We start from the raw sequence: 25,411 nt of genomic DNA, 5'->3' as shown, positions 1-25,411 counted from the left end.
TATTGTAGAATAAATTTATTTACCTGAAACCATGATGGTTGTGGTGCTTATTGTTCTGAGCACAGAAATGAACAACTCATCTTTATTTACAGTCTCTAACGTCCAACATGCGTTTGTGATCAAAAGTGGACTTTTAGCATTAGGTCTAAGAGAAACGCATCACGATATTTGTATTATTGCACCAACATCTGTCTACTGCTTGGATTTCCTTAAATAAGTTACATTATTACAGTGCAAAAGAGTTGTTTGCACACATTTAAAAAAAATAAAACAAAAACAAAACTTAAGTTCTGGACTGGAAGGCTGGCTATGATTTGTAACATTCAACATCTGTAGTGTTTTCCATGAGTTTATAAATAAGCATACTGTACAATGCTGTTTATAAAGTAGCACGTTTCGATGAGACCGTACAAGAAGGTTGGCTACTTACAACAGAAGGCATGCATTACAATTGAGGATTTGTACATTATATAAGCTATGGCATTTTATCCCAGGAAGAAATATGGAAACTTGGCTGCCGGCTCCTAATTCTCGGTCGGCTGAGGTTTTTAAAGACCCAAATCTCCGTACAGCAAAGAACCAAACTTCCTGGGAAGGTTTTCGGATTTGTTAAGCTATATTGCACGTTTTTAAAGTAGTAACTGATTCTTTTTAAAAAGTGAAACCCCATCGGTAACACACGTCCTCCACATCACACACAATGAGCTTGAGAGGATTTTTTTTTCCTTTTTTTTTTTCCCCAACATCACACATGCAGAGGGCTGGTAGATGTTGCTAAAAAAAAACGCACATGCACGCAACAAAACAACCTCACACTTCTGCAAAATGGTTTAGGAAGCGGTTACTCCAGTATTGCTGAAAAGGAAAGAGAAAGGAAATCAGCCTGGTAGGAAAATGGGGGGAGAAAGGAAGTTACTCTTATGACAAAAATAAGACAAAAAGATCAATAGTGGCAGAGAGAGATGGTGCAGAATTGGCTCTTTCTGGACCTCAGCTCACCGGCCAGCATGTTCCCACGATTAACTGCCAATGGCTCATGATGTGGGGGGGACACCTGGACTACACTGACCGTTTCGAGGCTAGCTGCCCTCACCCTTGGCTTGGTGCAGTTAGGAAACACGTCCCAAGAGGTGGTTAGTGGATGTGAAACCAGCACACAGGAAAAAGGAGAGTTAATGGTTAAAAGTGCAAGTCAGGAGTGAGCAGTGAGGGCAGGCATTCATTCCACCGGGCCCGGCCACCTGCTGGACTCCCATCATTGCTTGTGTTCTTGAGAGACGGCCATGGTCTGAGAAATGCTTCAAGGAGATGAAGGGAGAAAAGCCCCTTTATCGTCAGCCCAGAGGGCAGCCAGAGACTGAGCGCAGTATAAGAAGCTTGTTCTCTTCAGGGTGGGAACCGGTGCCTTTCCTTGCTAGACTGAGCTTATTTTAACGTGGGGCTTTGGTCAAAACCTGACTGGTCAGAGTCTTCCATTCCTACATGGGAACGCAGATTCGTCTCTGAGTGGGGAATGGGCCATGGTATTCTAAGGTATCGCCAGAGTACTTGGCAGAGGTCAAGATGGCATTCTCCCTGCTTTCCTGGTGGAGACTGCAGGGGTGGGTGTTGGTTGAAAGCTCTGGCCCATCACAGGAACAGAACCAGGACAGGTATGTACCTGCCCTCCCACATAGGAGATTCCTACCCATGCCCCACAGGACCAGCAACACAGGCAAAGGAGGGCCTTACGGATGCTGGTAGTGCTGAGGCACAGAGAGGGCGTCACGAGCTCCTCGGTATCAAACAGAGATTGCTGCAGAACAGCAATCCTCAGCCCATGCAAGCAGCACCAACAAGGCCCAGGAGGAATGCTGGGGAATAAGGAGAGGGTCCTGCCCCATCCATACAGAGCAGGGAGCCAATCTGTCCGCTGCCGGAAGGGCGGCTATCACTGTGCCCATCCGTAGGCAGTCTGTGGCAAGCTAGCCTAAGCTACGGTGAGGCCTATGGTGGAAAAGCAGCCGTGTGCCCCTCTCCTCTCCAGGCATCTCAGACAAACGTGACACCGAGGGGCGACACCGAGGGGCGACGTAGGCCCAGGAGGGCCCTGGAGACTCGCTGTTGCTGCCTTCTGTGGAGGGAGGCCCTCCACGACTCGCCTCCTTTACCCCCTTGAAGGAGGGCATGGGCGGGAGTGGGGGAAAGCCTTGACTGACCTTCAAGACACACAGCAGCAGCTCACTCAGGTAGTTAAAAGGAAAATGGAAGGAGCACATGACCTCCTAAAATTTCAGTCTGCCTTTGAAGCATTCCAATCCTAGAATCTCTTGGCATTTTCCATTCCCTATATGTGATGCCTTCCCCTCCCCACAAACATTCACACAGAGAGGAAGGCTGAGGGAAGTTGGTCCAGCTAAGGGTGCTAAGAAAGTGGCTCCGGCAGGGCTGCCGAGGAAGCACCAGACACTCCTGGAACATCAGCTGCCCCAGAGGGGATTTGTGGAGGGGTCGGTGAGTATTCACACTAGTACTCTGGACAATTTTATCCCTATCCCACCGTCATTTATCTTAGATGGGGACTTAACTTCCTCTGGAAAGCCAGCCGGTTGCTGACCACTGACTAGAGGGCCCTGGCTTAAATGCCAAGGATGTGCCCCAGAAGCAGATTAAGGAGAGGGGGCTGCTGACACGAACTCCCTGGTGAGGATCCATGGCAGGGGAGCTAGCTCAGTCTGTGACCTGACTGCCCTCGGACGGTTCCTAAGGCCAAAGTCTCATCAGACGCTTGCATGGCTGCTTGGGTCAGGTGCCCAAAGGGCGACAATCACATAGCACAGCGAGGGAGCCTGGGACCAAGGAAGTCATCGTTTATTCATTAACATCATACAGGAGACTTTTTTTTTTTTTAAAAGCAGAGTCACCCCTGGTTAACAACAACAAAAAAATACTCACTTTAGTTGATGAATGTTGGAAGGCATTGGAGAAAAACACCACAGTTAGGACAGTTAATGACTTACACGCTGTTGGTATCGGACTGAACTTGAAAACATGCGCAAACATCAACCATGATAATGATGGTGGTGGTTAGTGCCACGGTAAAATAAAAATTGTTCTATACAATATGTCCATTTGGTCATGTGCTATTTACAGATTTTACAAAACACGCGCACACGCACACACACCCACCCACCCACCACTGGAGCTCATGTTACGTCTCTCTCTATCAGGACTGGCATTAAGTGTATCTAGCAGATGACAACTCATGCCCTCAGACCCAACTTCTAACTGTGCCAGGCTTGTGCCCCTCTCAATCACAATCCCAAGGCTCTGGCCTAAGTCCTTGAAGGGAAATGAGTAGACTTGATCAGATCAGTAAGGAGTCCCAACTAGGCTTAAGCCACTTTAAGAGTTAAAACGAGACAGGTTCTTTTCCTCTGTCCATTTAAAAGGTTTTATTTATTTCTTTTAAAACTAGATAAGTGCCGCTGAAGTGGGCAACGTTGGCAAAACAATGTCTGTTACGAGAAAATACATTAGACGTTAAAATAAATAACCTTAAAAACTACGTCGGGGGAGATGAGTCCAGGAGAGTGGATCTGGAACAATGTTTTCTGCACAAGCGAGAGCAGGCCTACCTCTCAATGAGACGGGTGTAAACAAAACCATCGGCATCCGAGAACCAAGAAGCCAAGAGGGAGTGGGGGAAGGGCGAGGGGACGGTGCTGACGGTGAGGGGTGGGGCGGGCGGGGCGGCAAACCAAAAATACTGACTGAGGTAGCAGTACTCTGCTCAGTGCAGAAAAATTGGCTTATGAATAAAAAAATTAGACTGTGACATCAAATTAAATCCAGGTGATCATGCAGAAGACAATACATGCTACTTAGTTTTAGAAAAAACCACACACATTCATTCCCTAAAATCTGCCGCCAATTAATTTGCTGACAATGTCTGCTGGCTCAACGATTTCTTTATACAAGGATGAGACTATTAGACAGAACACTGTACATGCTTTTTCATCTACAAAAAAATATTTGCATAAAATAGTGTTAGTTCTCTGTACATGTCAATGGACACTTTAATTATGTGTATAAAAAAAGGAAAATCTTGCCCCACTGGAGTCAGAAAAAGCAAAACAAAATCTAGAGTATGAAACCTCCTTCACCAGCAAACATGTTCATGTGAAAATTCAGCAGAAATAGACAGTTGCTTTAAACAATAAAAAAAATTAATCGATTAAGTTAAACATCTTTTATGTAAAACTACGTCAGTCAAGACCAGAACATGTCACTAAAGTTAGTGTCTGTGCTATAAAGCCAGATGACCAAGGGCATAATGATCAGCACAAACGGCCAAGAAATCCCTTCGGTGCAGGCTGGGAAAGAGCACGGTTTGGAGGCGGGCTGCACACACTCTTTACCAGGTTCCAGGTAGTTCCGGGCCACAAACTTCAGGGTCTCGTCCATGAGGATCACGGGCAGGGAGATCTTCAGCACCATAAGCCACTGGGTCACATTCAGAGGCGTGATCTGGAAGATGAGCTGAAGAAAGGGGCCGGGTCACGGCGGGGCTTGCCCGGCAGGGCGGGGTGTGGGGGAGGATGAGCAGGGAGGGACCCCTGGGACTCACCGGCAGGGGCTCTACATAGAGGATGAGGAAGTGGAGGGACATGGAGAGGCAGATGGAGCCCACCAGCCAGATGTTCTCCCACGGCGGCATCCTCAGCAGGGACTGGTTTTCCGATAAGCTGCAGGAAGACACCGAGAGCACACACACATATCCCATCACCCACGTGGAAGAGGACTAGGAAGAGCCCCTACAAGCCTCAGAACAAAGACCGAGCAATCGGGATTGGAATCCCAGGCTGCCACCTGTGCTCTGGTCCCTGACCCAAACCCTGACTCCACTCGACCTGGGCTGGGGGCAGGCTTGTCAGCTGAGGTCTCTTTCTCTTCTTTCTCCAAGCCCGAGGTGCGCCTCCAGTTTCAGCAGTCTCCACTTCTGTTCCCTTTGCCCTAACATCTCAAGCGTTTCAGAAATTCCTGTTTCATCTGGATGATCACTAGTTACCAACAGCAAGAGCTACTTTTTGAATTAAGAAAACACATACTGGGGCAGCTAGGTGGTGCAGTGGAGAGAGCACCGGCCCCGGAGTCTGGAGGACCTGAGTTCAAATCCGGTCTCAGACCAGACACTTGACACTTACTAGCTGTGTGACCCTGGGCAAGTCACTTAACCCCACTGCCTAGCCAAAAAAACCACACCGCATGTGGAGGTTCAGCAATGAGGTCTACCTGCTCTCCCAGTGTGGGGGATCCCCTCTGCTTCCACATAAATCGGGAGGCCCTTTCTGGGAAGCACCTACACTACTCACTGAGTGCTATCAACATGTGACGAGCAGCAGCTGTCTGAGCAGCATCTGCGACTGGAGTCACTCACCTGTTGAGCGCATTGCACATCTCAATGGTTACCAGCACAGACAGCGCCATCGTCATGGGGTATGGCGACTCAAAGACTCCGCAGTCTACGCCCTCAAAGTCTGGGTTGTCCTCTTTACACTGCAGGAAGTGACTCTGCAAGCAAGGAGGACAGGGTCACGCCTGGCATCTCTGTGCCCTCCCCACCTGCCTGTTCCGCCACCCCTCAGCATGCGGGACAGCGCCGTACCAGCTGGTAGTAGGTAATCCTTGGACCGCCATCAGCAGCAATGAACCACCATGCGGCCGCCCCCACAGTCGCAGCTCCGACATAACCTGGGGACAGAAGCACAAACAGTGCCCGTGAGGGAGGAACGACAAAGGCACGCTGGAGGTCGGCCCTCCGGGCCAGTAAGCCACTCAGGGCTAAGAGCCAAGGGAGGCGCCTCAGACTAGGGACCATGGCCAGCAGGGCCACAAACCCCCAAGGTGCTTGTGCGCCCAGGGCCCGGGGTTCTACTGCAAGTGGAAGAAATGCGCGCGTGCCCCCAAGACCACTTCTGCACCATCAATGAAGAAAGCTAGCTGAGAAATATATTTGTGGAATAAAAGTAAGACTACGGGGGAAATGTTCGACCTACTGAGGAACAATTTATTTTAAAAGGCTTCAGTCTGTTCCTTGAATTAAGAAATGAAGTTATAACAAGTGAACTGCTCTTCCAGCGCCATCCCCTAGAAGCGCTCTGCTGGCGGCTGGCTAGATTTATTTAAAAGTCCAGTATTAGAAGTAAAAGTAAAGCCCCAGGATCACCCCAAAGATTCTGTTATACAGACGACTGCCCCTTCTCTCCCCACTCTGGCGTGTGTGTTCAGTGAAGGTGAGAGGACCACGTGGCAGTCATGCTAAGCAGGCCTCCAGTCCACGGGGCTTCCTCCTCCTGGGATTCTGTCCCTCAAAGGGCGGTTAGAAAGCCCCAATGATGTGACGTTCTCCATGGCCCTCTGAGCACCCCCATCATCTGCTTTTCCAAGCGGAAGTCCCTCCTTAGCCTCTCCTGGTGATGGCTTTTGGACATCAAGTGATTAACGACTGACTAGGAGATGTTCTGAGAGCCGGCTCTGGAGAGGCACAGCTGGATTTGCACACAGGCCTCATTCACAATGAGCTGACACGTCCTTTTGGAGCACCCTTCATAGGCATGTGGCACTTCAGTGGCGGGGGGGGGGGGGGGGGCGGGGCGGGGGGAAGGCACAACATTTCCTGCCTGGATGTGATGGAATAAACACGTCTGTGAAAAGTTCCGGGACGGAAACGTGTAATGCGACAACAGAGTCAGTGCGACTCATCTGCTGGAGCTTCACAAGCAATCGCGAAGAAGGAATGCCGCCCTGTGTCTACTTACATCCGATGGCCAGGTAGCGGAAGAAGAGCCAGCCGCTGATGAGGGGCTCTTTGGGATTTCGGGGCGGCTTGTTCATGATGTCCAAGTCGGGAGGGTTGAAGCCCAAGGCCGTAGCCGGAAGGCCGTCTGTCACCAGGTTTACCCATAAGAGCTGGACAGGGATGAGAGCCTCAGGAAAACCTAGAGCAGCAGTCAGGAAAATACTACCCCCGGAAAAGAAGAGAAGGACACACAGTAGGGTCGTTATTGTGGGCTACAACTTTAAATAAAACTAAATAAAATGGATACTTTGTGACTGAGGCAGAAACAAAGCACAAACTTGTATTCTAGCTCATTCACAATTCTTCTGTCGCACAGAGATCAGAATAAACAGTTAATTTTAAGAGCATGAGGAACTGGGTATGTAATTCCTGGTTGCTTAAACCTGACCGTGCTCTGGTCTCCTGGCGCCCTTCCCCATCCCGCCCCCTCCTCTCCGGAGCCTGCTCTCTCTCACTCCCCAAGTCCAGCGTGCCTGCCCACAGCCGCGTCCTTGACACTCACCACACGACTTCCCCAACATTGGAAGAGATGAGGTAGCGAATGAACTGCTTCATGTTGTTGTAGATGGCGCGTCCTTCCTCGACAGCCGCCACGATGGTAGAGAAGTTGTCGTCCGCCAACACCATCTCTGAAGCGGTTTTGGCCACTGCAGTCCCAGACCCCATGGCAATGCCGATCTCGGATTTCTTCAGGGCCGGGGCATCATTGACACCGTCCCCAGTCTAAGGGCAGGTGGTTTGAGAGCAAACTGTTAGACCGTGACACTCACAGGACCAGACAACGTCCCAGCCTTCGCTGCCCCATCCCAGAACGAAGCCTGAGGTGACCAGCCCAGCCCCAGACCAACCAGCGAGTGACCAGAACCTGGCCTTGCAGACCCCTAATTCCACTACATGACATGGCTTCTATTCTTACAAGAGGTCCAGCTGTGAACACACACCAAAACAACCTCAGAGCTCGGAAGAGCAGGACAGTAGCCCCCGTTTCCCACCTGCCACGCAGCTTTTGGATTTCTCTCCATCATGCCTGCCTTTCTTCCCCAGGAAATTCATCACTCAGAAATCTCCTTCCCCTGCAAGATGGTGCTCCCATCTCACCTGATGGCAGGGCGGTGGGCTGCAGGCCCTCTTTAGGAGGGGGCTTGGCTCAGTCTGCTCCCCGCCCCCATCTGCTGTACCACTTGGCCTTCTCCATCTGGCCCCTGCAGGGGCATCTCCCCTCACCCCCTTTGAGTTCCTTTCTGTATGTCTCCTTCCTCTATTAGATTGTAAGCCCCCTGAGGGCAGCGAGCATCTGTTTTTATTTGTATTTGTATCTTCAGTGCTTGTGGGGTGCCTGGCATGTAGTAGGCACCCTTGAAGAGGCTCCAGTCCATCAGGTACGTGCAAAAACATGAAGATGTTTAACTTATCTCTAAGCACTTAACAGGGAAGTGAGAAACTGTGACTTGGGCCTAACAGCAAGTGGACACTGGGCTAAGAATGGTTTCCTGTGACCAGCTCAGCCGCTGCCATCTGGCTGAATGGATGTGGACTGGAATCCCACGCACCTCAATCCCCAGCTTCACCAGCACCCCGCCAACCCCCACCGACTTACCATAGCTGTAATTTCATCAAAGGACTGGAGGAACTCCACAATCTTGGACTTGTGGGAAGGCTCCACCCTGGCAAAGCAGCGGGCATTGAGGCAGGCATCCCTCTGGGCAGAAGGGTTCAGCTCGTCAAACTCGCGGCCCGTGAAAGCCTTGGCAGCGACGTCTTCCTCGTGGCCAAAGATGCCGATCCGACGGCAGATGGCCACGGCGGTGCCCTTGTTGTCTCCCGTGATCATGATGACCCGGATGCCAGCCTGCCGACAGAGCTTGATCGACGAGGCCACTTCAGTTCTCGGGGGGTCCAGCATGCCCACACAGCCAACAAAAGTCAGATTGGTCTGGGAAGGACAAGAGGGTAAGCGAGCTTGGTGGCAGCACAGTGACAGGGACGTACCCTGACCCCGGCCTCAGCTCGAGGCTGGTCCTGCACCCACCCGCACACGTTCCCTGAGCCCCAAATACTGGCACCTTTCGGCCTGTGCCTAACAAGCCAAAGGAACGTCACACGACTGGGGCACTAACTTCCTGGTGCCTCACTTACACTCTGAAATGGGCCAAGACACAGACTTAGTGACTCGCTGACCCTGAAGACCCCGCCATTTCCAGAACTGAGCGCCCACAGCTGGCAAACTGTGATGACAGATTCAAGACAAAGCCCCGCCCCCTCCCCCCACTCATGAACAGAGCGCTCCACCCCTACTCAAGGGCAGCACGAGCCGGAAACCGAGGCAGCGGGAAATTCGCTCCCTCGCTCCATCCTTTTCTGAAGACACCCTCACCCAGCCCTTCATCGTCAAGCTGCCCAATAAGCTGCCTAGTCTTGGCCCAATCCCGCCTAGTCTTCTGACAGAAAAAAGAGGATTTTAAAACAGCAAAAAAGATGTAAATATTGGGAACGGCAAACCCCTGACTAAGCTATGACGGGCCATCTGCCTGTGGGGGACCTATTAGCCCCGTCTCCTTCTTGGGAAAGCCGGAGACTTTTCTCCTTTCCTTCAGACACAGTGACGTGGAGGGTATGGATGAAGAATCCTTTCACTGGCTGACCTCGTATTTAATGAAGTTGGCTGAGTCCTCCAGATTCATCTCCTCTCTTCTGGGAGGACTGTCGTGCGTGGCCAGCGCCAAGCAGCGCAGCGTGTCTCTGCCAGTGCCCCATTCCCGAATGACCGTCATGATCTTCTGCTTGACCCCAGAAGTCATGGGAACTTTGGTGCTCCCCACCCGAATGTGCGTGCACCTGTCGATGACGCCTTCGGGGGCTCCCTGGAAAGCACAGGACAAGACACGGAGGTTACAAGGTGGGCTTCGGGTCACCTCCATACTGCAACACTGAAATTAAGCAGCTCAACCATTATTGGCTTTTTTAAGGCAATGACAAGTCCTCCTTCTGGGCACTTGCCTTCACAAACATCTTGCTCATGGAAGTCCGGCTTGGTTTATTTGGTGTACAATAGACAGACATTGATTTTCTATCTCTTGAGAACTCGAGGGTGAATTCTTTCTTCATCAGTTGTTTTATAACCTGAAAGAAGGGGCCACAAGCGGCAGAGACACCATGAGATGAGACGTGGCATCTACAGGGCGCACCCCGCCCCCCCACATCACTGCCCAGGGGTCCTGGGGACTTACCGAGTTGCAGGCATTGGCGCGTTCAATCCTGGAGAGGCCTTTGAGCTCCGTATCAAAGACGTTCATCTTCTCCACCAGACAAGTGAGGGCAGTCTCTGTGGCTTCCCCGACTTTTTCATACACCCCTTTTGCCTTTATTATACAGAAAAATGAAGGAAAGAAAAAGGTGAGGGTCATTACCATGGTGAAGGTTCCCCAGTGCTGGGACTGTCCCAAAGCACAGTCTGGCTGGCCAGTCTCTGCGCTCTCTTCAAGACTCACTGATAATTCCAGTTTGGTTTGGGAGGATAGGCTTTGTCAATGCTCTTTAAACTGCCCATGCGTTCAGACCTTCTCTCCACTCAGCTGCTCACTTCTTAGGAAGTGAGGCAAGGGGTGGGCGGGGGTGGGAAGAGACCACACACTGTCAAAATCAACTCTACCCTGACAAAGTTTTGTGGTTAGGCCTTCGTGGTAAGGAAGTGTGGAAGGTAGCAGCCTGCTGTCATTTCTGAAGCAAGATGGACCGTGTAGCGTTCTCTGGGAGGGGACGGTGTGGCCCAAACAATTCACGTGCATTAGCTGCTCCAGCCATGTAAACTCTAAGGTGTGCTGCTTACAGAACGGTGATGAACGGCAGGAAAGGGCACCTGAGGGATGGAGCTCCAGTGCTTCTGGCTGGATGCAGGATGCCTCCGATAAATGGGGAACATAAAGAAAAGCCGGCCCTCTCCAGAGGGGAGGAGGGAGGCTGGGTTCTAAGACCACCCACCATGCCCTTCAAGGGGCCCCTGCCCTCAGGCAGGTGACACTCACCTCATTGTAGTCCAATGCAGAGTCATTACAAAGGGCGCAGATGGTGGCCAGTTCCACCAGACCGTCATACTGATGGCACTTCACTGGTTTGTCATCTTTATGCCTGTCAAAGGAAGAGAAGGCAGTGCGCTCAGAGCACATCACTTCTGATGACGTGGGTTCCAAGGTCAGTTGCTTTCTAAGTTCCATTTCTGTATCAACTGACATTTTTTATTCCAGAGTGACTGGACTGATGGCACTGTGCCAACTGGACAGAGGGCACCATATTGAAATGGGGGTCCTCTAGATTTACTTGTCTCCTCTCACTGGCTCCATCTAGTCTGCTGACCGAGACCACGCCTTTACACACGCCTCACTTAAAATGAACTAAGACCATTCTTGACACAGGACTCCCCTCCTCTGGCCAGCCAGGCACATCCACTACCGGCACAGCCACGAACAGGCCCCGACTCGAGAAGTTCTAGAACATCTTCTGGATAGAGAGGTTTGCAAACACATGCTGTACAACTAGATGAATGAAAACCATTTCCGAAAATTCAAGGGCAGAATAACCTTAACCAAGAAGTCATCTCTAACAGGAAGAGAAATGATTGATCTGTTCTTGGAGTTTGACTCTTGGCCTATTTCATCTTTTCAAGACAAGAGTCAGAAGATTAAAGGGATCTGTAAAAGGTCTTTTCCTTGTTTCTCTTTTAAGCGCCTTATTTAAAATGAAAAGGAAGTTTTATTGTCATTCGATGACACTCAGTGGGAAGTGAGTACAGTGATGTTAGGAGACGGAAATTGTGAAAATCTTTCTTTCCCCACCTACTATATTATCTACTTCCAAATCATGAAATAATTTACTTTGGATTAAAAAGCAGATTCACAAACCTTTTCTTTTAAATATTATTTTACTTTAAGCCTGTCAGCAGTCATCTAATCATTACCTTTAGAAAGAAGTAGCTCAGAGGATCCCACCATTTGAGAATAAGAAATAACTTTAATTCTGCCTTGAAAAAATAAATCACTCAAGATCACAGTAGGAGATGGACAATTTGTCCTATTAAAATGCCTCACCCATGAAATGCTTAAACTTTTAATCCCCTTTAGAGAATCCACCACCATCTCCACAGGCTCTGGTTCCGTGCCTGTGGCCCTAATCTACCTTTTCAAGACCTCTCTCGTACTGTGAGTCCCAGACAAGCTCGACCACTCCAGCCCATTCCCCATCACTCCTCTATCCAGGACTAACAACTATTACAGCTGACACTGGTACACTATTTTAACGTCTGTAAAGTCTCCCTTGATCCTCCGTGAGGCAGGCAACAGTCACTAGTGCGCCCATATTAAAACTCCTTTTACTTGAGGCCCCCCCTTCCAACTACCTCCCCTTGCCCCACTGTCCCTTCCCCGCTGCCCACAAACACGCCCAAGTTAAAAACCAAGATTAGGAGTTTGCCAGGCCCCTAACATACCATCTTTCTTCAACTCAAACACCTTGAAAAGGCTACCGCTCACTTGTGCTCTCTTCCCCCACCCCTCAGTTCTTCTGCCTGACCCCTTCTCAGCCTTCTTTGATGGCTATCACCTCCATTCTGCCCCTGTGGCTCTGTCCTGGAATCGCTTCTCCTTTCTCTCTACACTGTCTTACAGGGCTTCTCACCAGCTCCCATGGGTTCAATTATTAGCTCTACCCGGACGACTCCCAGACCCACAGTGGATTCCAGCCTGAGCCTCTCTCCTGAGTCCAGCTGTACATCACTGCACTGGCTGTCCCTCACCTTCAACACCTAATCCAGGGGTGGCGAATCTGCGGCCTCGAGACCATACTTGGCCCTCTGGGTCCTCAAGTGCGGCCCTTTGACTGAATCCAAACCTCACAGAACAAATCCCCTTTATTCTGTAAAACTTGGACTTGGTCAAAAGGCTGCACTCAAGGACCTAGAAAGCCACAGGTTCCCCAGCCCTGTGCTAACCTCTTGGAATTCCTGGTTTCCTTTAAGAACACACACACATCCATGCAGTATCTGCTTAGGATGTAAGTAAGCTCCTTGAGGGCAGGGCCTCTTTCACTTGTGTCTTTGTACCCCTGGTGCTGTGCACACAGCAAGGGATTACTAAATGTTTGCATTTTTGACAAGTGGTTATTTGCCCAGAGTTGTAGCCAGAGGTGGAGTGAGAATCTGACCCTTGTGACGCCAAGCTGAGCCCTCCCTATGGGCGGTGGGTCAACCATGGACACACTACTTACACTTCTCCCATGGGCGCATATGTTGACCCAGTTATTGTAAACTCATTCAAAGAGCAGCTGTCCCCTTCCACTCGGTCCAGAATAAACATCTGTGGAAGCAAGTTTGAAAAACAGGGTAAGCTTTTTGCTGACAATTAGCTTCGTCAACCTAATACAAGAGAGAAAGCCGTTTTCTCTGACAGCTTCCGTGGAAAGTCAACGTGAATGAACGTCGTCACCTGATGCCCACCAGCAGACCCCGTGGCCACTCTTCTGTCCACGCCAACAAGCAACCCCCAAATACCCCAGTGGAAGGATGTCTGACCCAAATGGATGGGCCCCGCTTCCTGCCACTGGTCACATCTGCTTGTCACAAAGCCCAATTTCTTCTTTTATGCAAAGTAACACTAATACAAACGTGGCTCAGTAATCAGCATGCAATTGATGTAGTGAAAGAATTCTATAAACAGGGTTGGGAATAAAGAAGGAGACCAGTGCAAAAGAAAGATGGCAGACAACCAGCATCCTGGGGCCACCACTGGGGGGTCTGTCTTCGTGGGGGTCACTTTGCCTGCCCTGCACTTTCCCCCTTTAAAAAAAAAGAATGGGGTTGGACGAGGTCCTAGTCCTTTCATTAAGGGAATTTGTGGTGTGAAGTTTGGGTCGAGTCAAAGGGCTGCACCTGAAGACCTTGAAGGCCACATATGGCCTTAGGGCCGCAGGCTCCCCACCCCTGGCCTAGGTGATTACTAAGAAACCACAGGTCAAAGTTTGTCACTCTGAAGCAATGGACACATGAGTTCTCCTTCCCAGAGGCCTGTCTTGAGGATGATGAGCACCCAGTTAAGACTCCAGACACTTCCATTTTCTCAACACTAGAAACCACAGCCTTTGCCATGGAAATAAGGATGAACACAGTCGCATTCATTTTTATCTACTGTTTCACAATCTGCCGATGTCTAAACATTCAAGACCAAGGTACTCTGATGTTCTTTCCACGTATTAATCACCAACTGGATGGACAACATATGACAGCATCAGCCTGTAGTCCAGCCAAGAGATAGGTCTGGTCAGTCCTTGCCGTGGGCGGGCACTACTATCTATGAAGGACTTCGCATGAGGAAGAAATCAATGAAAACATTCCTAAGCAGTAAGTAACATATTCAGAACGGATGCGTCTTAGCATGGGAACTTTTCAAAAGGCTGGTCAAAGAAAGGAAAGCGTCATCACCTGGAGAATAATGATGATGCTACTGCAATAATTAGAGTCTGTACATGCCAGGCACTGGGCTAAGTGCTTGGCAAATATTGTCTCACTTGATCCTCACAACAACCCTGAGATGGAGGTGCTGCTGTTACCCCCATTTTACAGATGAGGAAACTGAGGCAAACAGAGGTTAAGTGACTTGCCCAAGGTCACACAGTCAGTGCACATATCCAATCCAGAGGCTGGATTTGAGTTCACGGCTGACTTAGAGTGGGAGTTAATTCTGAGGAATAGTTAAGTAAAACACATATAATGTGGAAATCCAAGTTTATTCTTAAAAAACAAAAACAGCAGCTATTTCCCAAGGGAAACACTTGCCTGCTTCTCTATAGCGGCTGAGCTCCTTCGTGGTAGGATTTCTCAGAAGCTGGATAATTTGTAAATGTCCACAGAATCTAGAGCTCCTCAGACCAGCTCACTAGACACTGGAAGAGCCCAAAGCCGCAAGGCACAGCAATTACTCAGCAGGGTGAGCCAAGGAGGGCCTTCTACTTCTAAGCGGACATTCCAGGAAGCCTAGCAGCATTGATGTTGGTTATTCTATGGCTTTTGCTATAAATAGCAGTAATTTAGCACAACAAGGTCTCGTCTCGTGTTCCCCTCATTTCCCTCCTAGTCCACTGGGGCCGGGGTGGGGGGGAACCACTGTGAGCAGGACGGCTGACTTGCACTTGCAAAGACAGGTGAAAACATTTCAACAAAATATTAAAAATTCCTAAGACAAAGCAGCCTCATTAGTCTCTGGGGGACATAAACATTTTCACGACGTTTAAGCCAATATATACAAAGGAAAAAAGAAAAAAAAACCCTGTCCTATGGCTGATTAGAATTACACACATACAGGTTACCAAAAGCCTTCATTTCAGGAGCATTTCTTGATCCAAATAAATGAATAAATAATAATTGCTAGCATTTATATAATGCTTTAAGGTCTGCAAAGCACTTTACAAGTATTATCTCTTTTGATCCTTGCTTGCAACCTTGGGAGGTGGGGGTTATTATTACCCCCAACTTATGTATGAGAAAACCGAGGCAGATGAGAAGAAGGCACTTGCCCTGGGGTCCTACAGCTACCAAGGATCTGAGGTAGGATCTGAACTCGGGCCTTCCTGATTCTCGGGCTAGCACCTTCCTCCCTGAGCCAGCGACATAATTACTCCACACGAGTTCTTCAGAGAAATGTTCTCCATCATTAAAGTAAAGCAGGATGGCCCAGCAGACAAAAGACTGCCCTTCACCCAGAGGAGCCAACACGCCATCTTGCTGGTTTGTGGCCAGCCCCAGCGCACCCCCTTCCAAGTCTTCTGGACCCCGCAGGGATAACGAGCAGCCTGGGGGAGGACGCTCCCCCGCCTCTGAGCAAGTAAAGGCCTACGAGAAAAAACCAATCCCTGCCATGGTCCGCGGGGCCCCACAAAGGCTTCAGGGTGAGCTCCTGGGAAGGAGGCCTAACTCTCATCTCAAACGCTAATCCCTCCAAGAACACTGAAAAAAAGCCACCTTCACAGAGGCAGCAGCGGTGTCGTTCTCTTTCAGAGAACTACGTATTACAGGCATGCCGACCAGGCTTTGCCAGGAAGGAAGGTGGCACAGTGGATAGAATGCCTGGCCTGGAATCAAGAAGATCCGAGTTCAAATCCAGCCTCAGAACATTGCTAGCTGTGTGACCCTGGCCAAGTCATTTCACCATTTCCCTCAAGTTTCCTCATCTGTCAAAAGAGCAGGAGAAGGAAATAACAAACCCCTCCAGGGCCTCTGCCAAGAAAACCCCAAATGGGGTCACGGAGAGTCAGACATGATTGAAGTGAATAAACAAACAGGCTTTAATAAAGGTCGGTGGCTTCTATAGGAGGAAACTAGGTATGGAGTGGATCATGTCTCTGCCCCCCAAACTACACGTGCACCCAGTCTGAGTGGATGTCCAACCACCAGCGTGTTCGTGGGATGGTGTCTCCTCATCAGGAGGCTTACCTGTGGCCCTGTGGCCAGTTACCTGGCTGACCTGGCCCGAGCGCCACCAGCCCCCCTTTCCACAGCCTGGGTACAGACTGTGTGCCCGTAATCCTCATCTCCACCAAAGGGACAGAGGAGAGGTGGGAATGGGTCTACGCCAACATCTCTCTGCCGGCACAAAACGTGAGGACGGCGCATCTGATGATACAAGGGGCCATACAGAGCCCCCTGTCCCCCCAGCCGTGGAGAAGGGCCCCCACCCCCTGCTCTGACAGACAGGACAAAACCAAACCACAAACTTAAGCTGGCAGCATCCCAATCGGGCCTGACAACAGAGGAGGCCCCACCGGAACCAGAACATACCCAAGATCTCCCCGCAACTCCCAGGCTCCCAGCCTGGCCTGGAGTCTTTGGGCCAATGACTTCAAAGAGGTGGCGAAAGCCCCACAGACAGGAGGAAGGAGAGAGAGGGGGCTAGAGGCTCCCTCCAACAACCACCAGTAAGGAGATCCAGGGACCTCCAAACCTCCCCGTGGAAGGCCCAGAAACTGGCTTAGAGCCGCCAAGAGGATCGCTCAGGGGCCCACACCGGGCATACACGTGGAGCACAGGCAGAATGGAGAGCAAGATCACGACCCGCACCCCAAACCCAGAGGCAGCTCCAGTGAGCCCTCACAGCCCACCCCCACTCACTACATACGAGCACACCCAGAGCTCCTTACCCTGCACACGGACATCTGGTTGGTGGTCAGAGTGCCGGTCTTGTCTGAGCAGATAACGGAGGTGCAGCCCAGGGTCTCCACGGATGGCAGGCTCCTGACGATGGCGTTCTTCTTGGCCATTCGGCGGGTCCCCAGGGCCAGGCAGGTCGTGATGACGGCAGGCAGACCCTCGGGAATGGCCGCGACAGCCAGGGCGACTGCGATTTTAAAGTAGTAGATGGCGCCTCTGATCCAGGATCCCCCGTGTACGGGGTCATTGAAGTGCCCGATGTTGATCAGCCAGACGGCGATGCAGATGAGGGAGATGACTTTGGACAGCTGCTCCCCAAACTCGTCCAGCTTCTGCTGCAGGGGCGTCCTCTCCTGCTCGGTCGCCACCATTTCATCACGGATTTTGCCAATTTCAGTGTTCACGCCAGTGGCAACGACCACTCCCATGGCTTTTCCAGCAGCAATATTTGTACCCTAAAAGGGAATTATGGAAGAAATGGGGAACAGGTGTCATTTTTCTGTTTTTCAGAACAAATTCAAGTTCTGGAAAGTGGCCAATTTACCAACTTTGGAAGTGCAGTCTATTTGCTGAGCAGGTTCCCTTTAGCAATCTGATTTGTAGGGCAAGTTTTTGGTTATTCATTTTAAGAGCGAAGATTCCCCAAGATCCATAACCCTGAGGGCTAGCTACAACATAGGAAAAGTGAAAATGGGCTTTAAGAAAGTACTTACAGAGAAAAGCATATTCTTCTTATCTTGGTTGACAGCCCGGGGATCAGGCACAGGGTCCGTGTGTTTAATAACAGAGACAGATTCACCTAAATGATAAGCATTAAAACGGAGATACTGAAAGATATGCCCCCTAATGAGCAACAGTCAGTAAGCTTAAAGTTGCAAAAACCTGTAATATTTTCCATGGCAAGACAGATCACCAATTAAAAGCAACTGTCAAATAATACAGAGAGAAAGGAAAAAGCCCAATGATTTCACAGAGAGCCAGCATTGCCGACCTGGCCTGGCTCTCAGTGACACGAGCCTGCCTGCCTGTGCCTCAAGGATTGCCCTTCTCATCCTGGCTTTCACCAGAAATGACACGTTAAACGGGTTTAACTGATGCAGATCTTTCGGGGGCTGCACAGTTTTGAAGCAAAGATTTCTTGTTTTTCTAGAGTCACTTCTGAAACTCACTTTCTCTTCAATCAGAATTTTGTACCGAGTCATTAACAGATTCACATTTTAGAGGCTCCTGAGGCAGGCTTGCTACCCAAAAGATTAGAGATGACAAAGCCTGACTTTTTGTTCTTATAATGCAGTCACGACAAAGAAGAGGCAGGGGCTGGAAGAAGAGAAGAAAGGCCTTCCCCAGCGCCCTTGCTGGCCTCCCCACCCTCTGGCTCTACTGCATTTAGGGTTAGCGTTCGACAGTGCAAGGGATGGAGCTCCAAGCTACAAAGTCAGGACAGTTGGTCCCCTGTCAGGGGGCCAGTCCTGGTGACTTCTCCAAGAGCTGCTTCTGTGACAAAGTGAGAAAGGCCGTGTCACAGTAGCCTTAGTTTTCCAGAAGCAATATTTATAACCTCAAAAACCCTAGTTTTGTTACATAATAAAGCATGCAGGGAGGAGGTAGCCAAGAGGAGATGACTCCCACTCCCACTCTCCATTCTCTTGATAAATCAATCCTAGGTTTTAGCTTCCTTGACTGTTTCTATTTTCAAAACCAGATCTGAGTAGCTTACAAGGGATTCCTTATTTTTCACTTCCAGCCATAGGCTCAGGACTTCACTTAAGTTGGTAATGAGTTTACTTGTGGCCTTTGGGAATTTTCCTTCAATACAAAGACCGTTAGGAAAGCTGCCAGCCCAGGGCCATTGTTTCTGCTTTTTTCACATCACCTCCTCTATACAAGCAATTGCTTTACAAATTAATAATCTGATATAAAATCCTGATAACCTTTAAAATTTTTATTTTTCTCTACCAATCCGTGGGCTTTACTTCAGGTTTTCATTGTTTCTTTTTGTGCCGTTCTTCTGACACCCTTCCTTCCCCAGGTCCTTCCCCGGAGCCCTCCACCCTACTCACTCTACCCCACCCGGTGCCCCGGCCAAACAAACAGGGCAAAGAAAGGGCCCCTAGCAAGCTTCCAGCTTAAATGCTCAGAGTTGAGGTAGGAGTCGGGTTTATTGTTAGGCCTACTCTTATTGTTAATCATGCTTGTTTGGTAGGTGATTGCTATAAAGTAGATCATATCTAAAGTAGATCAGGAAGACCAGGAGATTAGAAAGCACCAAGATTCTATAAAATGAGGCACTGTTAATAACAATCTAAGACTTTTTTCCCTTGAGGCAAAGAAAGATGGAATCAGGGCTAGAAGGGTCCTCAGAGAACATTTCAATAACTTCCACAGATAAGGAAACTGAGGCCCAAGGTCAGAAAACTCATCAGAAGCAGAGCAGGCACTTATTTACCTTCCACCAGACCGTACTTCCCCTGATTCCAGCTCATTTGTTTACTAACTACCAGAGACCCCACTGCCCATAAGATGAAAGCCAATTATATAAAGCATATGCACTACCATAATCTTTTCCTTTACACCTTAACCCTTTCCCCCAGGTTTTGTTTAAAAATAAAAACTCAAGAAATGCTTGGCTTTCTGATGACAATGGCGCAGTTCTATCTTTTAACAGGGCAGGGCCTAGTAAAAGGTGATCTCCTCTCATTGATTCTATTCTTAAATCCCTATCTTAAGGGCCTGGACCAGGCGCCCTTAGTGCTTAATAAAAACTGGAGACCCAGCACCATTAATGGCAATTTGACTCTGGGAGCATCCTCTAGCAGCTTCACAGGAACATGAACCAGGTGCCCAAAGGCTTTCAGTTCCACATGTACATAAGCACCAACAGTTACCTGTGAGAATTGACTGGTCCACTCTCAAGGTAGTAGACTTGATGGACGTCAACCTTATGTCAGCAGGAACTTTGTCACCAACTGTATTAAAAAAGCAAACATTTGGATCAACAATTAAACCAGCAAATCCATGCTCACACAGAAGTCATAAATACAAGGGGCCCTTTTCATGCACATATTTCGTTCGGCTCTGCAAGTACAACCTGTACAACCATTTTTTCAAAACAAGCCACGTGTGATGACTCAGAACAAGCACACCTTAATTAATAATCAATAAACACTTATTAAGTACCTACCATGTGCCAGGTACTGTACTAAGCTCAGGGGATACAAAAGAGAAAAAGACAGTTCCTGCCCTTAAGGAGCTCACAATCTGTAGGTCACTGATCCTACTGCGTGTACTCCCAAAGGCCCTGACCCTCCTTCCTCTCCCCATCCAAGACCCCCAGCAACGGTGCCAAAGCATCCACAGAGAAAATCTGCAGGGCCCAAGAGAAGCCACCAACCCTCCTTGGCACACGCAGGAAGCAGAGGCCCGGCCCAACCAGCAGCCAAATGAGCTCTTCTGGCTCCTTCATGGATCACCTTCTGCTTCTGAGGCTATTGGCTCACTGCAAGTTTCTGATCCCCTCCCTGCTAGCCAGGGAGCCTTCTGTGCCTCACCCAAAGACAAACAGAAGCAAGGTGATTCCTGCCCTCAGGGAGAGGACATACATCTGCACATCTACATAAACACTGAGGAGAAGACCCTAAGGCTCTGGGGAGACAGAAGGGAGATCTGCAAAGAAAAAAGGCAGCCCTTTGGTGATGAACTTTGATGTGGACCATGGCCCTCAATCCCAGGCAAGGGGGACACGGCCATACAAAGGCAGGTAGTGGGAAATGCAGGCCAGCCATATACAGAAAACAACAGGACGGTGGCCAGCACATTTAGCTGGACCCCAGATGGTGTGAAGGGGAGTGTATAATAAGGCTGGGAAGGTAAATTAGGACCAGTTGGTAAAGGGCTTTAAAGGCCAAACAAGGATCTAGAAGGGATGCTCACTGCAGAGACCGGGAGGGGCTGCCATTCAATTTAGGAAAAAACTCCCTTTGGCAGCCATGTGCAAAGACTCAAGGCCAGAAGAACCCCTGGGAGGGTAGAGGAGAAGTAACAAGGACCCCAGCTCAGAGGGACAAGATGTGGCATCTAACCATACCTGGGTCCAGGGAGGAGGAAGGGATGGATCTGAGACTGAGGCCGTGGGTGCTGGGTCCAGTCCTCAACAGGAAATGGAAAACTCAAGAGTGGGAGAGTTTGGGGGGGGGGGAGAGAATGAAGAGACTGGAAGACAGAGGGCACAGGAGAGAGGGAGGAAGTGATGGAGCAGCAGAAATGACAGGCAAGTCCCAGTGAAGAGCAAAGAGCTCTCAGGCTTGTCTGTAGGCAGCAGAGAGGGAACCAGCAGCTAAAGTGTGGGGTGGGTGATACTGGGGACAATTTCCTGGAGAAGGTAGGAAGAGAAAGGATTCAGGGCACACGTAGAGGGGTGAGCCTTGGGGAGAAGGGATGGACTAAAGGAGAAAAAAATGGGAGATTTCAAAAGGCTGGGATGCAGAGGAAGAAGGAAGTCGGGGTTCCTGGGGAAGAGCCCCGATTTCCTCAGCTGGGAGGGGAGGGGGATTGTGTACAACTGTTCCCGAGTGGAAAAGAGCCAAAGGAAAATGAACACTTTATCAAAGTTAATGGCCCTGTTATAAACTATAAATAACGCCCAACTCTTCAAAATGATCAGAGAAATGCAGATTAGAAGAACTTTGAGGTACTATCACACCTTAACTCTCTGACTTCAACTATGTGACTTGGACGTAGACCGGGAGTTTCTATGGCTTCATGTCTATTTATTATTACTATTATTGCTAATAAAGTTGGCAAATACAGTTTAAAATGGCAAAATTCATGGTCAGTGGAGCTGTGGGAAAAGAAGCACTCTCACATTATTGCAATTGTACATTGATATAATTCTAGGGTAGCGCACAACTCAGTGATACAGAGTAGGTTATAAAGTAGACTCGGTCTTAGTGATCTCGTTACTACGGCTTTATCTTATGGATGATATTCTAGAAGAAAAATTTTAAAAAGGAATTCTGAATAAAACCATTCACAGCTATTTGTAATTGCAAAAAAACCAAACCAAACAAAAGGCGAATAAAAGAAACTACTATATTCAAGGACTAGTAAACTACCAAGCCAATTGTGGGTTATCAACAGAATGGAAACTGCAACATTAGTGTGACAAATGTGGGACATAAATAATGCAAAGCAAAGAAAACAGAACTGGAAATACATACCCTGACTACAATGACATAAAACCTCAAACCAAGCTTCTGAACATGCAGGCCAAAGATGGTGGAAGGCGACACATGTAAATACGCCAAGAAATCTAGACTTTTCTCAGAGGCAAATGGATCCTTTGGGATTTAACTTTCCATCTGCATATTTATTGAGCTTATCAACATGTTATAAAAAGACTCACCGTCTAGTTCCTCATCAGGTGCTGCTTCTCCCTCCTTCACGGCCCTCTAGGGAAGAATCCCAAACCAGAGGTTCTCAAACTTATCTGGCCTATTGCCTCCTTTTCAAAAGAAAAATTACTTAGAGCCCTCCGTGGAAATCTACTTTCTTTAAACCTTTAACTTTAAAAAATTTGTGTCATTTCAAAAAATAAGCAAAATATGTATTTTTAAATGATGCATCTTAAATTTAATAATCTATTATAAATTTGTGGGGGTTTTTTCCTGCATCAAAATTTTGATGACACAATACTGCATCATGTAACCATATAGTATCACATTATAATTACTGACTTTAACTGTTATACAACAGATGAAACATGTATAAATGGTTTTTCAAAATTTTCTCTTCTTTCCTTATACTTTCATCACGCCTTTATTTTTATCCAATGCCCCCCCATGGGTCCAGAGCACCTCAGGGGGCGATATCACCCACTTTGGGAAGGTCTGCCCCAAACTACACCCAATCAGAAAGAGCTGAAAAGTGCAGGGTAACCAATAATACCACATAGGTCCTTGCTACTCATGATCAAACCTGTTTTGTACGTAAGTTTAGGGGGTAGAAATATATCTAAAAGTTAACTTGATAAAGAAGATATCATTGCTCCAGCATTCAGTTTTGTACTTGGTTTAAGAAAAATTCCCTTTACATATCTGGCAACACATTTGACCTAAATCTGCCTCAACTCTGAAATCTTCAAACCTTCCTAAGTGAGATGTGATTAATTCAATCTTTGCCTAAGAACGATTATCATGGGAGCAGAAGATTTGAGCACAGGAAGGGATTTGAGTGGGTCCCCTTGCCTCAGCCTCGTGTGTTACACACGAGGCCTGATGAAGGTTCATGTGAAGTGGGGCAGGGCTGGGATTCTAACCCAGGCCCACTAACCCCTGATCCGTCAACACCCTGCAGTCGACTTTTTAATGTGCCTCTAGATACATCTATTCCTTTTCTACTAAGACCAGAAAAAGAAGGGGAACCATTGGCTTCTCAAACATTTTCAAAATGCATCAAAATGGTCAAGGAAAAAAGCAGCAGCCAGGACAGCAGAAGAGGTTAAGTGCGTGTCCCACCCCCCACCCTACCACTGCTGACAGCTCACTGCCCCTAACTTTCCAGCCTTGAAGCCCGCCAGCAGCCGCGTAAGCTGGGAGCAAAGAACAATGGTGGCAGAAGTGAAAGGTGAGCTACAACCCTACAAAGAAAGCAAAGGGGCCTCTGGCTGGGTCTCGCCTCCTCAGATAAGATGCCCCGATGGGTAAGCTCATCACCGCCGTGACGTGACGTGAGGGATGCTCCCCGAAAGCCTTCCTCTATAGAGGGGACGATCTGGGCTCTGGGGCTGCTCAGTCTGCACCTATCCTGGCTGGCGTCAGCTCCACACAAGCTGCCCCTGAGCCGCTGTTCTCCCCACCCTGTGCCTCCTTCCATCGGACCATAAGCTTCCTGACGTCAGGGGCGGTTATTCTCTTTTCTAAATGTGCACCCAGTGCCTAGCACAGCACCTGACACACAGAGGGCCCTTAGTAACTGTTTACTGGATTGGATGGATCGATAATGTCTCATGACGGACAGCTCTTGAACTCTTCACCTCTGCCCTCAGGTGACTGTCTGGGCTGTTTTCTCTGCCAAAGAGAATGTTCTTTGGAAAGGGGAGAACCAGGGTGACCGGCAGGTAGCAAATACCCCAGGTAAATAAGCCCTTAATGAGTTTAAATTACTTGACGAACAACACCCTCTGGCACGGAAAGAATTGGCAGAGATGACTCCAGGGTTACCTGGGGTATTTTTATCGAAGATAGGCTCATCGCATCAGAGGACAGATGTCCTGATTTTCAAAAAGGGGAAGAGAAGTGCATCTCTAAGTGATCAGCTACCAAGCCGACTTCAACACATTCTGGTCCTTGCCAGGAATCAAAGACAAGGAGGGTGAGTATCTACAAAAGGGCCAGGACCCGTGGCGCCCCGGCACAAGCTGAGAAGGCGGAATGCCTGTCCAGGGTCAGAGAGTCAGTCACTGTCAGGTGTCTGACAAACCAGGCTTTGAAAAAGTGTCCACCAGAGTAACGATGGCGTCATCACCATCGCAAGTGCGAGGGGGTGCCATCATGCAGAGTGCTGGGCCTGGATTCCGGAAGACCAGAGTTTAACTCCTGCCTCGCTTACTAGCTGTGTGACCCTGGGCAAGTCACTTAACCTGCTGACCTCAGTTTCCTCATCTGTAAAACGGGGACAACACCACCACCTACCTCTTAGGGTTGTTATAAGGATCAAATGAGATAATGTTTGTAAAACAGCACAGTGCCTGGCAGTCAGCACTATATAAATGTTAGCGGCTATTAGCAGGTAGGTAATGTAGAAGCTCTCCCGTGGAGTGCTCCAGGGATCAACACAGTATGTGGGGTCCTATGATGTTTAATATTTTTATCAATGATTTGGATAAAGGCAAAAGCAACATCAAATTTGCAAACGATGCCAAGATGGAGGATCCAAAATGGTCCGGCCAGGCTGGAACAGTGGGCCACAGCGAGTGAGATGAACCTTGGTTCCATTCCACGTTCACACGTCCACACTGAGGTCCGGTGACGGAGAGTTCAGTGAAGCGCCACAGAAGGACGGCGGCCAAGGAAGCTGATGCGGCCTTGGACCAGGCCGTGTGAGAGAGGCAGAGCATAGAGAAAGATGACGGACCTGAAATCCAAGTTCAGTCAATGGATCCCACCTATGGGATGAGTGAAGTCAAGTCAAGAATGCCTCTGAGAGTCAAACCTAGGAGGCCCCTGACAGGATGGGGGAAGAGCGAGGAGAGATAAAAAATTGTTTTGGAAGTGCAGAGTTCGAGATGCCCAAGGTGTCACCTCCCCCCATGTACTCTACCCAAGAAGTCAAGGACTTACCTCATTCCCATGTGCTGCTCTGCCTGGTGTCAATTACCCAAAACAAGT

General features: G+C 48.9%; 1 protein-coding gene across 1 annotated transcript in view; it reads right to left on the bottom strand.

Moving 5' to 3' along the window:
- Window positions 1-25,411, bottom strand: part of ATP2A2 (ATPase sarcoplasmic/endoplasmic reticulum Ca2+ transporting 2) — a 62,947-nt gene continuing 37,536 nt past the window's right edge. The window contains exons 6-20 of the mRNA XM_027853453.1: window positions 19,913-19,993; window positions 17,741-17,826; window positions 17,018-17,482; window positions 13,097-13,185; window positions 10,864-10,966; window positions 10,069-10,200; window positions 9,839-9,961; window positions 9,484-9,702; window positions 8,439-8,774; window positions 7,344-7,564; window positions 6,801-7,003; window positions 5,648-5,733; window positions 5,420-5,553; window positions 4,610-4,727; window positions 1-4,521 (exon numbers count right to left, since the gene is read on the bottom strand). Coding sequence (XP_027709254.1) covers window positions 4,252-4,521; window positions 4,610-4,727; window positions 5,420-5,553; window positions 5,648-5,733; window positions 6,801-7,003; window positions 7,344-7,564; window positions 8,439-8,774; window positions 9,484-9,702; window positions 9,839-9,961; window positions 10,069-10,200; window positions 10,864-10,966; window positions 13,097-13,185; window positions 17,018-17,482; window positions 17,741-17,826; window positions 19,913-19,993 — 2,666 coding nt within the window. The 3' untranslated portion in view covers window positions 1-4,251. The remainder of the gene's footprint in view (window positions 4,522-4,609; window positions 4,728-5,419; window positions 5,554-5,647; window positions 5,734-6,800; window positions 7,004-7,343; window positions 7,565-8,438; window positions 8,775-9,483; window positions 9,703-9,838; window positions 9,962-10,068; window positions 10,201-10,863; window positions 10,967-13,096; window positions 13,186-17,017; window positions 17,483-17,740; window positions 17,827-19,912; window positions 19,994-25,411) is intronic.

This window comes from Vombatus ursinus, unplaced genomic scaffold (genome assembly GCF_900497805.2).
Source record: "Vombatus ursinus unplaced genomic scaffold, bare-nosed wombat genome assembly UNPS02009994.1, whole genome shotgun sequence".
In the NCBI taxonomy this organism is placed as follows: Eukaryota; Metazoa; Chordata; class Mammalia; order Diprotodontia; family Vombatidae; genus Vombatus; species Vombatus ursinus.
The sequence above is the reverse complement of the archived record's forward strand: the minus strand, read 5'-3'. Positions and strand labels throughout refer to the sequence as shown.